General features: G+C 50.7%; 1 protein-coding gene and 1 long non-coding RNA gene across 2 annotated transcripts in view; one reads left to right on the plus strand and one right to left on the minus strand.

Annotated features, from left to right (window-relative positions):
- The window catches only part of Nfix (nuclear factor I X), a 97,404-nt gene that overhangs the window by 57,050 nt on the left and 27,195 nt on the right, over positions 1 to 13,159 (minus strand). Inside the window, 1 exon segment of the mRNA XM_047532006.1 lies at positions 11,292 to 11,823. Within this exon segment, the coding sequence (XP_047387962.1) occupies positions 11,292 to 11,823 (532 nt within the window).
- On the plus strand, positions 10,280 to 12,751 carry LOC124969194 (uncharacterized). The gene is made up of 3 exons (XR_007105928.1): positions 10,280 to 10,418; positions 10,508 to 10,636; positions 12,261 to 12,751. It is a non-coding gene; the product is annotated as an uncharacterized LOC124969194 (long non-coding RNA).

Consider the following 13,159-nt stretch of genomic DNA (forward strand, 5'->3'; position numbering starts at 1 on the left):
CCCCTAACTAGGTACCATGCCCACTGACGTCACTGCCTAGAAATTTATAGCCCAGCAAGGGTATTTATAAGGTGGCTCTGGTGTGACCACATATTCAGTGTGGGGCTGGTGGTTATTTATAGCCAGAGGATATACACTTATTACACCCCCTGTCTGTATTCTGGGCCACCTGTTATATAACTGCCATTATGCAATAACGCCCATTATATAATAATTATGCACTAATGGGGATATAATCTGCAGGCATAATAAGGACACGCTCCCTAAGGGCTGCGATCGGCCAGCCTCCTGCAAACCACCTCTGGGGATCTCCTGATCTCTCCTCTCCACCCGGGTTCGCCCAGCCCAGGAGAGTCACCAGGTGTCACCCTACTCGGAGCTCTCTCTCTAGCCAGCAGCTTTCCCTAGACCAACAGACCCAGCCGCAAAGCCCTCTCTGGACGCATTCTCCAGGTCTTGTCTGGTTTCTGATTTCCCGAGCCTCACGCCTGGTCTGGAGAGGATGCTTTCTCAGGCTGAGCTCGCGGCATATGTCCATGCGCTCTTTCTCTCTCTCTCTCTCTCTCTCTCTCTCTCTCTCTCTCTCTCTCTCTTTCCCTCTGCCGTATCTTTAATCTTGAAACAAAGATATGATGGATATGATGGAATTAATCCTGGAAGTGACTGATGCTAACCCCCCACCACCACCATTTTAGGACAGGAACACTCCCAGATGCCAAGACAGCTGGAGGAGGGTCTGCCCACACAGGAATGTACCCTAACCCTACAGGAAAGGCTTGGGAAGCCGACCCCAGAGGCAAGGTTCGTGGACCAAGCCAGGTAGCCAAGTGGACCTCTTCTCAACAACCCTTCTGCCTATCTCAGCCCCCTGGCAGGCAGTGAGGTACAGAGCTAGGCTGAGGCTACAGCCCTGATTTCCATGGTAGTCAGGCTACACTACCCCAAAAACACCCCAGGGCAGGATCCTGGTCACTCAGACACCAACACATGCTCTGCTATTCACCCTTCTTCCAGGAAGGACAAGCTGAAGCTGTCACCTCAGGGGAAAAGAAGACAGGGACAATGGCTCTGCACCTGGGATGACCGGATGCAAATATAAAGACAGGGGGTAAGAAAAATGAAGACCACAAAGGCATTCTACAGAGCCAGCTCAATTAGTCCAAACATACTGTCTGCTCCTAAAATAGATGTCTATATTTAAAAGTTACTTGATATGTGAATTGATGAAAAAATTAGAAAAGCCAACATGAATCTGTAAAGTGAAGTTCTCAAAGGCACAGGGTGGTGAATTGGGAAGGACGTCTTGCCTCATACTTCTCTGCTGTTTAAATTTTCACAGTGTGTTTTATTACTCTAATTTTAAAAAATCAAATACATTGTTTAAAAAGGATACTGCTGAGAGGGTGCCAGAATCCCAGTGGCTTGGGGGGCTGAGGCAGGAGGATCACAATTTTGAGGCCACTTATGAGGGCAACTTAGGGAGACCCTGCCTCAAAATAAAAAATAATAATAATTTTACAAGGGTTGGGAATGTAACTCAGTGGTAGAGTGCCCCTGGGTTCAATCCTCAGTACTGCAAATACATAAAGAAATAAAATAAAAAATAAAAAAGAATACTGCTGAGACTCTTCTATGACAGTTCTGGTCTCCACATCCCATGCTACAGGAAAAAATTTCCACTGTTCTTTGGAGTCTGGGATGGGCTCATCACAAGGGCCTGGGTCAGCCCAGCAGCAGACTGCTTGTTCCAGGCCCCAAAACAGCAGCACTTAGAGAGACCAGAGTGCAAGAGCGGTGTTCAGCAGGGGTGTAGGAGGCAGGCTCATGACCCCACAGCGGGAAATGGAACACAGATTGTATCCTGAGTCCCCAGACTGCTTCAACCCAGGGTCCTATTGTTCAGAAGGGGGGAAATGGAACAGGACACACAGGAACAGCTGGGGCTCAGAGGTTTAGTCACCATGCAAAAAAAGGTATATGAAGCCCTAAAATGAAAGAGAGGCAAGAGGTAATAAGTACAAGCAGCAGTCTGTGTGAATCCCTGTTTCTTACAGGCAAGAGGTTCTCAGCTAGGAGTGATTCTGTCCCCAGGGGAACACAAGGAAATGGGTGGAGCTCTTTTGGGTTGTTACACCTGGGGGAGGGAGGTAAAATTGGGATCTAGTGGGTCAAAGCCAGAGGTCCTGCTAAACAACCTACAATGTCCAGGAGGATCCTTCATGACAGAGAGATCCAGCCCAAATGTTAACAGTATCATGGTCAGGAAATATGGATAACCACATTTGTTTTTATTTCAAACTGTAATTCCAAACAGACTCCCAGGAAAAGGGTGTAATACAGTAAGGATCAGGGATCCCAAAATCCAGCAGAGCTGCCTGGCCCTGGGCCGGCACTTTCTGCACAGTCCACCTACGCAGTGGCCTCTCCCAGACCTCCAGGGAGGGGTGATAAGAAGCTGAGCTGGAAAAAACAAATAAATAAAAATAAAAAGAAGTGATCTGCCCACAGCAAGGTGGCAGCATCCAGACCCTGTCTATGCTAGTGTGCCACCTCTCCAGGTCAAAGGTAGGGAGCCGTGGCAGTCATCAGGAGGCAGGGAGGCCAGTGTTCAGGACAAGGCCAGGGGCCTGCTCTCTGTCTTTACCCCCATGCTCAAAGGCTGGGAGAGTCCTTGAGTGCAGCACAAGCTGGGCTCTAGACCCTCCTCTGGAGAATGACAGAGTCCACAGGGATAGAACTCCCTACCACTGGGATCCATGAGACTTTCTTCTCTGAGATTCTGCCAAGGCCAGAAGTGAAGTTCAAGGAGCTGTGAGGCCCTCAGGCTGTGGTGTTCACTGACCCAATATCTGGGGCCTGGGCCCGTTCTGCAAGAAACTCATCGTGTGACCTGAGTCCCTTGACATCTCTGCACTTTGGTTCCCTCCTCTGTATGGTACATGAAATAATACCTGCCCTGTCTATATCACTCAACCATTGTGAGGAGATCGGCTCCCAGTGGGCTGAAAAGACTCACCCAGCTGACAAAAATAAGTTAATTCTTCACTGTCTTCCAGGTGTCTGCACACGCTACCTGCACAGGTCAAGGTTCAGGGCAGGAAGGTCATCTTCCAGGAAGCCTCACTCATCTCCAAGTCTGGCTTGCTGGTTCCTCCTTCTATACAGAGACCTCTACATGTGTCACCTGAATGCATACACACTCAGCCAGGAGTACAAGTATGAAACTAGAATTCACCAAAAATTTGGGGAGTTAATACATGGAGAAGTCTTAGCCCAGGGCTGAGGCCACACAGGGTCCTCAGTGGAAAAATGGAATTAAAGCAGTGAATGGTTCCCTTCCTCTGTCAACAAACACAAGAAGTTTTGGGGGACCTGAACAGACAGCTGACTTTTAAGTTACTGGGTGTCCCCCAAATAACAGCAATGGAGGCCCTGACTCTAGGGTGGCAGTGACACACCTTGTCAAAACCAAGACATCAAAAATGTGTTGAAAACCCTAAATACCCGCTACTAATAGGCCATAGCAGCTGTTGGAGGAACAGGTAAACTGGCCACAAAGGGCACCGCCAGAAAAATATTTTTAATCCCTAAGGGACCAGAAAATCAGGTGTAAGTATTCATACAGACAAAGTAAAGAACCAGGCACCCAAGGGTGTGAAGCCCAGGCCAGCCAAACCTCCCCGCCCCAGCCCCTCTGCCTTCTGGGACCCTGTTCCAACGCCAACAACCCTTCGGTTCAAACACGCTTAAAATGGCGACGGCGGCCTGCGGGGCCGGGCGTTTGTCATGCTGTTTTCCATGGTGCCCTCAGTGCCAAGAAAAACCTATCATCAGAAATGCCATCAGCTATATTTATCTATCTCTCAGCCCCCCAGCCTCCTCCTCCCGTCTGCCAACCAGGCCCTGAGGAGCCCCCCCCTCACCCAGTGGGCACACGTCCCTGTTGCTGATGCCTGTGACCACCTGCCCAAGCCTCGGTCTCCGCCACTCTCTTCCTGAGCCCCGAGTATCAGGCCTCAGTGTGTGTGAGCCAGCCGGCAGCATCCTGGGGTGTCACTGGTGTGTCAGAGACACCCATGTGTGCTCCAGGTTGTGTTCTACAGGCACTGGTCTGGGCGACTCTCGTCCCAAACCCCGGCAAAGGTAGCCTTCCATCTCCTTTCAGTCTGGACTCCCTGCTCACTGGGGCCGTGGCAGTGCTGCTCTGCCTGAGTCCCACACATGTGGGGGCCCTGGGACTTTAGGGCACCGTTCCTGGGAAGACACCTGGCCACTAACTAGGTAGACCTCTCATCCCCCTCCACTTTATTCCCTGACGCAGAGTAGGAAGACCCAGCCTATATTCAGAGGCACCTAAAATATTTTAAAACTGTGTATGCTAGAAGGACACCCCCTGCCCCTCCAACCAAGAGGGATCAAAAACAGAAAACAGCGAAGTCAAGATTCATGACCACTCGGATCCACAGCTGTGATAAGTCTTCTGTGGATACCAGGGACAGAACAGGGAGAGCTGTTTGGTGTCAGGCACTTCAGACCTTTCTCCACCCAGCGGCAGGCTCCAACGGGAGCCTTCCCACCCTCGGGCCCAGCTCGGAAGAATTGCCAGATCGACGTCTGTAGGGAGAATCAACAACTATATCCTAAACCCTACCCCTCCTGCTGTGCTGCGGGGGCACCCCTGTCTCCCAGACCCCACCTCACCCTGCTCCCTAGAAGACCATTGCTGCCTTGAGCCCCCAACTCAGAAAGGAGTTCCAGGGAGCCAACTCCTCTGAGAATGAAGCAACCCAAATAAAAATTTTAAAACCCAGAAGCTCTTTCTCTCCTGCCCCCTCCCCCTCTGCTGGCAAATGAAAACAAACAAGAAATCAAAGAGGCCTTTTGTGTGAGCACTGCGCTGACACGGCTGGGGCCTTTGAAAGACTTCTGAATCGGACACTGAAGGATAAAATAACTGAAGCGTGGCAGCTCCTGAGACAGGGGGGCCGGACCGGGCAAAGAGAAAAGGGTGGTGAGGCAGCCACCTTCTCTGGGCAGAAGGGGGGACACTCTGCCATTCCCTCTCTGCCCAGCTGCTGCTGGACACCAGAACAGGGGAGAATGTGGTGCTGGCCTTGCTGTCCCTTCTTGATCTGCTCTGAATCTGGACCTTGGGTCTCTACGGCACTAGAGAGTGGGCAAGGAGGGTCTTGCCTCCCATTTCACAGCCAGTGTGGGCTGAACTTCTCCCTAGGAAGCCCTGTGGCCTTACCTCCCCTCCAGCATGGATGGCTGCTGATTCAGGCCAACAGGATGGAGCTTTCTAGAAGTCATCACCCAGAGGCTGATGGACACATGAAGGATTTTTCTCATTCTCAGAGATCTCTGAGCCCCTAGGTAACATCTTGCTCACAGTAGGCTAAGTGTGCATTTCTTGGATAAAGGAAATTCTTCCATCCTTTGGCAATACCTCAGGAAGTTCTCCTGCATGTCTGGATTCCAGCCCTCCTGCTGCAGAGTGGCCTGTTTCCTCTGGGTCGGGGATGGAACACAGCTGGTCACCATGCCTGTAATTATGGGCTTGGCCATCCAGCCCACTCTGGCTTTTTCACAGTCCACACTCTGTGACTCAAGCTCAGAAAAGGATGATCCTTTTTTTTTATTTTTTATTCTTTTTTTGGTACTGGGGATTGGACTCAGCAGGGCTTTACCATTGAGCTGCATCCCCCAGTCCTTTTCATTTTTTAATTTTGACACAAGGTCTAAGTTGCTTAGGGTCTTGCTAAGTTGCTGAGGTTGGCCTCCAACATTCAACCCTCATGCCTCAGCCTCCCGAGTCACTGGGATGACAGGTGTACACCACCGTGCCCAGGTAGGGCAATTCTTGTTTTCTCTTGTGCTACAGCCTCCAAATGAGCCAGAAGATCAAGCTCTTTTATCCATGCACTTAGGCAGCTGGGGCTCTGACTGGTTGGGCGGACATCACTATGAACAAAGGGGACAAGGGCAGGTGGTCGAAGGAGTCTGACAAATAAGCTCAAGTCCAAGGTTAGGGAGTGGGTAGTTCTGCTCTCCTCTCTGGGGTCATAGCTGACCCCAAGAGAGAGTGGCCTGAGTCTCATCATCCTTCCACACCACCCAGAGCCAGGAACTCCAAGTCACATTAACAGACACAGAAGGTCCAGAGCAAAGGCGGCCTGGGTTGGCTTCGTGGGTATGCGACCGATGTGGTTGCAGACCCTGCACTTGGTTGAATGCTCTGTCTGCTGTCAAGATGCAATTCCAAGTAGTTCTGAAGAAGGAGCTCTGCATTTTCATATTACTTTGGGCCTTGCACATTATGTAGCTGATGGAGCTATCATGTTTAGCCGAGATCTGATCACATTTAGAATTTCTGTGTTTAATTCTGAACACTCCAGTTTAAGGGGACCAGACAAACCAGAGGGCCTCCAGGGGATGGTGACCAAAGATGGCAAGGATACCAGGAACTATATCCAATGCAGGAGGCAGGAGTGGTCAGGGACATTGGCTTGGAGAGAAGACAGTTTCCTAGGGAAAGCTGTGGAAGGGAGATGTGAGAGTTGCCTTCAGTCAAAAGGCTGGTGTGTGACAGTAAAATTGGCTTTCACCTGGGGTGTCCCCTAAGACACAAACAAGATCAACAAGTGAAGGTGACAGGGAAGGATGCTGGAGTCAAAGCAGCTGTTATCCCTACTTGCCTGCTAGGCGACAGGATCCATACCTATGAGCTGGTTTAATCCTGGTGCCATCCTCTGAGCTAGATGAACAGGAGAATTTTACAACCACCAAAGCTAACCTTTGAACAACAGAGACGCTGCTTACAGGATGTTCTAAGGGAGACCCTACACTGGGTGAAAAGATCATCCACAGATCTTGCTAATTTCACCAATTGAGTTCCTAGGCCCTGTGGTTTTTGCCAACCCTGGCACCAGATGGCGCTGCCTCAAAGAGAGATCAGCAGCGTTTTGGGGCCTTGAAAAAGGAGGTGACAGGTATCAGTGGACCCTGAGAAGGCACCTGCACTCCTGCAGCCCCTTCTGCACACTCACACCAAGGCCACCAGAGAGGCTTGGGGAGCATCATTGGCACTGTCTTGGCAGGGTGGACACTGCCAAGCAATGCCCTCCACCACTGGGGAAGGATGCAGATGAGGAGTCGCCCGCTGGACCTGAAAACTAGTGCGCACTGCCCATCACCCAGTCCTAGAGCAGAGTGCTAATACCAGGAGAGTGAAGTCACACTTGAAAGAGTTCACTTAGACAAATCCGCAGATGCTAACCCATTTCCTGCGACAGGTAAGGCCAAGCCTGGTGGTCCCAGGACCCAGAGGCCAGGAGGGAGGCGGAATCTCCTTTCAGAGCCGCACACTGAACCACTCCAGGAAGCACAGTCTAGACAGGGAAAACCTACAGGACAAATGATGTGGTCCCTTCAACTACAAGACTGCCAGAAAAGAAAACAAGACCAAGGAAGGGGATCACGGCCACAAGGACAATGACAATGACAACTGCCACCATCACCACCTACAGATGGACCAACTGTCACAATTCAGTTCAAGAATAACTATCTGGATCCTAATTCAGGTAAACTATAAACAAAACCTAGAAGATAATCAGATAATTAATAAGGTATCTGATGAGACAAAGGAAACTGATGATTTTTTCACAGGTATGATAGTGATATTTGGTTCTGTTTTTCAAGAGCCCTTATCTTTAGAGATGTGCACAGAAATGTTTATTGACGAAAAGACTAGGATGCTTAGATTTTCTTCTAGATGGCCCAGCGCTGGCAGGCAACCGGGGTGGATGAATCAAGACTGGCTCTGAACTGGTGACTGTTAGCGCTGGCGATGGCGGGGGCCAGGGGGTGGTCCTTGAAGTGCAAAAGCCTCCATCATGAAGGAGCTTGGATAAAGAAAAGAGTCACCACCAGAACACCTGGATTTTGTGGGCTTCTGCTCTGGGCCCACTGGAGGGAGCTGACGGAGAAGCGGACAGTTCCGTTTGGTCAAGCATTTTACTGTATTTTTTTGTTGTTTCCTAGGACTGAGGCCTAGGAACACCAAAGAAGCTTTGGGATTAGTCCAGCTCTGCTTCCAGGTCTGCTTGGCCACCCTTCTTCACACCGCACACTCTCCTTGCTGGGCCTCCTTCTCTGGAACACCTCTTCTGGATGGAAGGACATCACCAGGAAATGGACGTCCTCTTCCCCATGGCAAGGCTTTCTGACCCTACCCTGCCTCCACCTCCCCTCCTAAAACATAGAGACACAAGGTCAGACTCCTCTTCCCAGCAGGAAGGCCGGCTCATGGAGCCTTTAGACGCTGTGTTCTGGGAGTGGGGCTCCCCACGTCACACACAAACATGCTTTACGCCCTCTCAACCTGTCACCTCTTGAAGCTTCCTCCAGGGCATAACAAGGGTCCACAAGGGCTGTGGGTGATGAGAGCACCTGAGAGAAACGCCACATCTCAACTCTTAACGTCAGGGCAAGTTGACTGTCATCAACCCGACACCACCAGCTCAGCCCAGATCTGGCTCTCAGATCCAGTTTTAAGCAAAGAAAAAACACTTCTTTCAGAGTCCAAAGTAACTCTTGTCTGAGAAGCAAGTCTTGTCTGCGCCCTAATCGCTCCAGACCCTGACCCCACTTTATAATACTGGGAAGAAGAAAGAAGGGACACCTCTGCTGAGTGTATCTGGTGGGCATGGGCTTAAACAAGGTGGTGCCAGGGACCAACACCGTCTGGTGGCTCTGCCAGGGAGAAGACATTTTCTAGCAAGCCCAAGTACCTCAGGGAGGAAGCCCACCTGCTCTATGCCATCTCAAGACTACCAGCCCAACTCCAAGGGGGCAAAAGCCCACTGGTGGCCCCAGCAGTAGCAACTCTCCCAAACTTTCTTTACAAAGGCCAACTCAAATTCCAGCAATATCTCCAAGAAAAACGAAAACTCCTATTCACTGAGATTCTCTGAAGTCTGTGGACTGAATTAAAGAAAATAAGTCCTTAGTTCTCTATTCAGCATTTGCTGAGGAGACTCAGCCTCAGCCCAGACAGAGGTGGCCTTGGCTACACTCGATGGGATAGGAATTCACTCATATTCCTGGACAAATGATCTCACTGACGGGGGGTTGGGGGGGACTTACTTCCCCTGACACCTGCCTGGTCAGTCCAGAGTCAGGAGGCTGGCCAGGAAATGGTCTCCCTCACACACACTTCATCCTACCTCAGCCCCATGCTGGCAGCAGTCAATATTTTGGCCTAAAATAAAACAGGCCAGGGAAACAACTCAGTTACAAGGGTCCAGATACAGGGGAGAGGAGAGAGTCAACCTAAGAGGAAGTGCAGTGTTATTTTCCTTGTAGATGCTCTTGGGATCCAAGTTCTAAAACCAGAAGGTGCAGAATCCTCTTGAGGAAGAGCTGTCTGATGGACACACCAGCAAGCTCCACATTCCAAGCAGCCGCTGCCAGCCGCCCCCCAAGCCCATCCCTCCAACATCACCAGGCACACACCCTCCCCACTCTGGCTTGCGGTGCTGACAGAGAATGAGAGACTCCCTCCCCATTTAGTTTCTTTTCCAAAAAGAAAAAAGATGAAAGAAAAATATCCAAGCTGAAGAGAGGAAAAAACGGGCAACTGGCCCTTCAGTATGAGGGGTCCTGATGGCCACACAGTGCCAGGTGCAGGCCCAGAAAGATCCATAGAAGCAGGCAGGGTTAAGGCTAGCGTCCACAGCCTCCAGTCACCAAAGCCACCTCTCAGAGCAAGAGAATGAGCAAGAAGAGAAACCTCAAATGCCATCCTTTCCTACCCAGAGCTCTCCAACACACTCTAAGCACTCATTCTCGGCAAGAGAGAGATTATGTTCCAAAAGCAACCCCCCCATTTTATTTCAGGATCCAGTCATATCAATCCTCCCAACTTCCTAAAGAGGCAAGGGGGTGACCACAGCAGTTGTGAGTGGCTTTTTCTTTTTTGTGAATGAACAGGAAGGAAAACACAGAGATGCATACTCACAGGAAAGAACGTTTTGGAGAGTTGAAGTGAAGTCACATTCTCACACTCACATAAGAGAGGAAGAAGGGAAATGAGAGGGAAAGAACACTGGAATGGTGGAGGGGAAAGACACACACACATACGGAGAGAGGCTCGGTAGCCCTCTCATTACAAGTTGGTTGGGCATAATGTAAACACACTTCTGCCTTGCTTAATCACAGAGTGCCGCCCGTTTAGGTTTCAAAGGCAGCAGTAAATTGGGCGTAGCTGAGTGGAGGCTAAAAATTAACCAGCCATCTCTGTTTCAATTTGTAAGAAAACAAAAGCGGAAAGAAATTATAAAAAGGGAAAGGGTAAGGGGGAAAAAATGAAAAGGATCAGAAGAGGAGAACTAAACCAGCCCAACCCAAAATGCAGGGTGAGACTGGAAAAGCCAAGAGAAGCGGAACTACTGGGAACACAAAAAGAAAGGAAATTTTACAGGTCTTGTTTGTTTGTTTCTTTAAGACCTTTTCCACAGCAACGAATTGGCCCTGCCAGGCCTGCTCCTCAGGAAAGCCTCACCGCCCCCAGCAGAGGAGCCTGGGCCGCTGGGCAGCGCACCCTGGGGCCTCCCCGCTTCTGCAGAGAGACCAGGTGAGGGGCAGAGTTCAAGGAATCTCCTGCTTTTTTCTACTCTCTGTAAAATCAAATTACTCTCATGCTCTCTGACAGCCAAATCCCAGCCAAAAACAGCTCCCGCTTGGGCATCTGGGCCCCAGAATCTGCCCGCTGCTGCCTTCTCTCCTGTTCTGTTTGTTCAGTCTCATGTGCGGGGATTTCACATGCTCCTCTCTCCACCGAACTGCCCACCCCGCTTGTGCCAAATCTAGCTTTCCTGCAACTTGAGGTAAAGCCGCAGGAAAGCCAACACCTAACCCTCAATACTTCTTCTGACTCATTTTAAATAAGAGTAAATACTGAATGTTGTTGTCTCTGCTGTTGTCTCAAACTCGCCATTACGGATAATTCTGGGGCAGCCTGGCCTGTCCTAAGACCCATAGCGTCCTTCTGATCAGATGAGTCCTCCAAAGATGGAGATGCACACAGTGGGTACCAGGGCAAGGGAGCAGGGGAGGAGGACAGAGAGGGAGACAGGAGAAGGAGAAGGGGAAAGGCAGACAGGACAAGGCCCTGCAGGACAGGTGTGCAGTTAGGCCCATGGCCTGGTACTGTTTAGAAACGAGAGGAACAATAAAAAGAATAAATGCTAGCAAATAAAATGGGGGTAGAAAGGTTAAGAGCCACCTACCCGGAGTGTGGACAAAGTAAGCCAGATAAAGATCCAGTTCTTTGATTGTGACGCCAATATGATGTGGCTGGACGCACAGGCCGGGGTTCGAGCACTGGGGCGACTTGTAGAGTCGCTCCCCATCAGTACTTTCCAGGGGGATCCCCTTAAACAAAATCACCATGACCAGGTCCAGCCGCCACACCTTGTCGGCCTGGCGCAGGCAGTCAATCCGCCGGATCTTGCCCTTCTGGTCGGGGTTGGAGAGCACGCAGCAGGGGGGTTTCTTGCCGGTGATGGTCAGCACAAAGTCCTCCCGGAACTCGGGCCGGATGTCTTTGCGCAGCTTGGCCAGCAGCCGGGATGCCCACTTCTGCTTGATCTCGGGCTTCTCGCCCAGCAGCTCGTCCTTCACCGCCCGCTCCTCGTCCTTTGACATTCGCTTCTCATGCTTCTTGAAGTACTTGCGCTTCCGAGCCTGCAGGTTGAACCAGGTGTAGGAGAATGCTCGGACGTGAGGCAGCAGCGCCTCGATGAACGGGTGGAACTCATCCTGCAGGCGGCAAGCCGGGAGCATGCGGGGCGCGGGAGGACGGGAGGAGGGGGAAGACGGGATGAGGGGAAAGAGAAGGAGAAAAGCAGCGTTAGAAGGGGGGTACAAGGAAAGCCTCCTTCTCTTCCTCCTCCCTCCCCCCCAACAATTTTCTCCTGCGATTGTTCTACAAAAGTGTGCTTTGAAGCCACCACCAGCTTCGCCAGCCACTTGCTCCCATCTCAGCCTCAGCAGCCAGACAGAGGCACCGGGAGCCTGTCCACACACCTATTCTCTCTCTCTCTCTCTCTCTCTCTCTCTCTCTCCCTCTCTCTCTCTCTCCCTCTCTCTCTCTCTCCCCACACGCGCACAGACAACATTGCCGTCCACACACACACACGCTGCTGGTATCCCCGCCAAGCTCTGTCGCGCCCATGACATTCCATGTTCTATCGCAGCCGGGAACTCGTGTCAGCTCGCCCCAGCGCCGTGTCCGTCTGCACAGATGACCGTGGATGCACGCAGGGCGCACAGGGCCGACGCCAGTCCCAACACCGGCTGATTTTTGGCTGTCCCCAAAGAAGACGGAAAATGACATCCACTAGCGATCGAGGAAACAGCTCTGGATTCCCTCTCCTCGGGCTGTTTTCATTTTCTTTTCTCCTGATACAGTTGAAACATCCACCCCAGCATTTTTTGAATCAGACCTAAATCCTAAATATGTGATTTCAGCTTTGTTATCGACACCAATACTAATGTTAACCACAGTCATAATGAACAAAACACTTCTTGTTAACACAAATAAGGTGGTTGTCTCGGCCACATTAGGGTTAAAAGCTGCATGGGTCGTCTTGCAGCCCCTTCCCCACCTCCCAAACCCCTTCACCCTTTTTCCACTCAGTCAGGTGACAGAGGGCCGGGCTCTCAGCTTTTTCTTTTTCTTTCTTTTTTTTTTTTTTCTTTTTTTGCTTGTTTGAAGTTTAAATAATAACTGATTTCTGCTTACAAAAATAAAACTGGAGAAAATTAAATAATTACCATTGATGTGAAGCACCCGGCAAAGCCCAACGCCCGATTCTGAGATTCTGGACTCAACAGAGTTGTGAGTTGGGGGCGGGTGGGGGGAGGGGGGAGGGGGAGGAGCAGGGGAGGAAGGTAAATGTTTTAAAGGGGGTTATTATTGGTGTTCTGGGGAATAGGGGCTGGGCTTGGGTGGATTCTCAAACCCTTCCCCCTCTGCCCCCCCACACTCCATTGCACAGAAGGGGGAAATTAATATTTTTTTTTTTGAAAAGGAGCAAAAAGAAAGAAAGGTCAGGGATAGCAAGCAGAGAGAGCTGGTTGCCACACACGCCAG

Source organism: Sciurus carolinensis, chromosome 17 (genome assembly GCF_902686445.1).
Source record: "Sciurus carolinensis chromosome 17, mSciCar1.2, whole genome shotgun sequence".
Taxonomy (NCBI): Eukaryota; Metazoa; Chordata; class Mammalia; order Rodentia; family Sciuridae; genus Sciurus; species Sciurus carolinensis.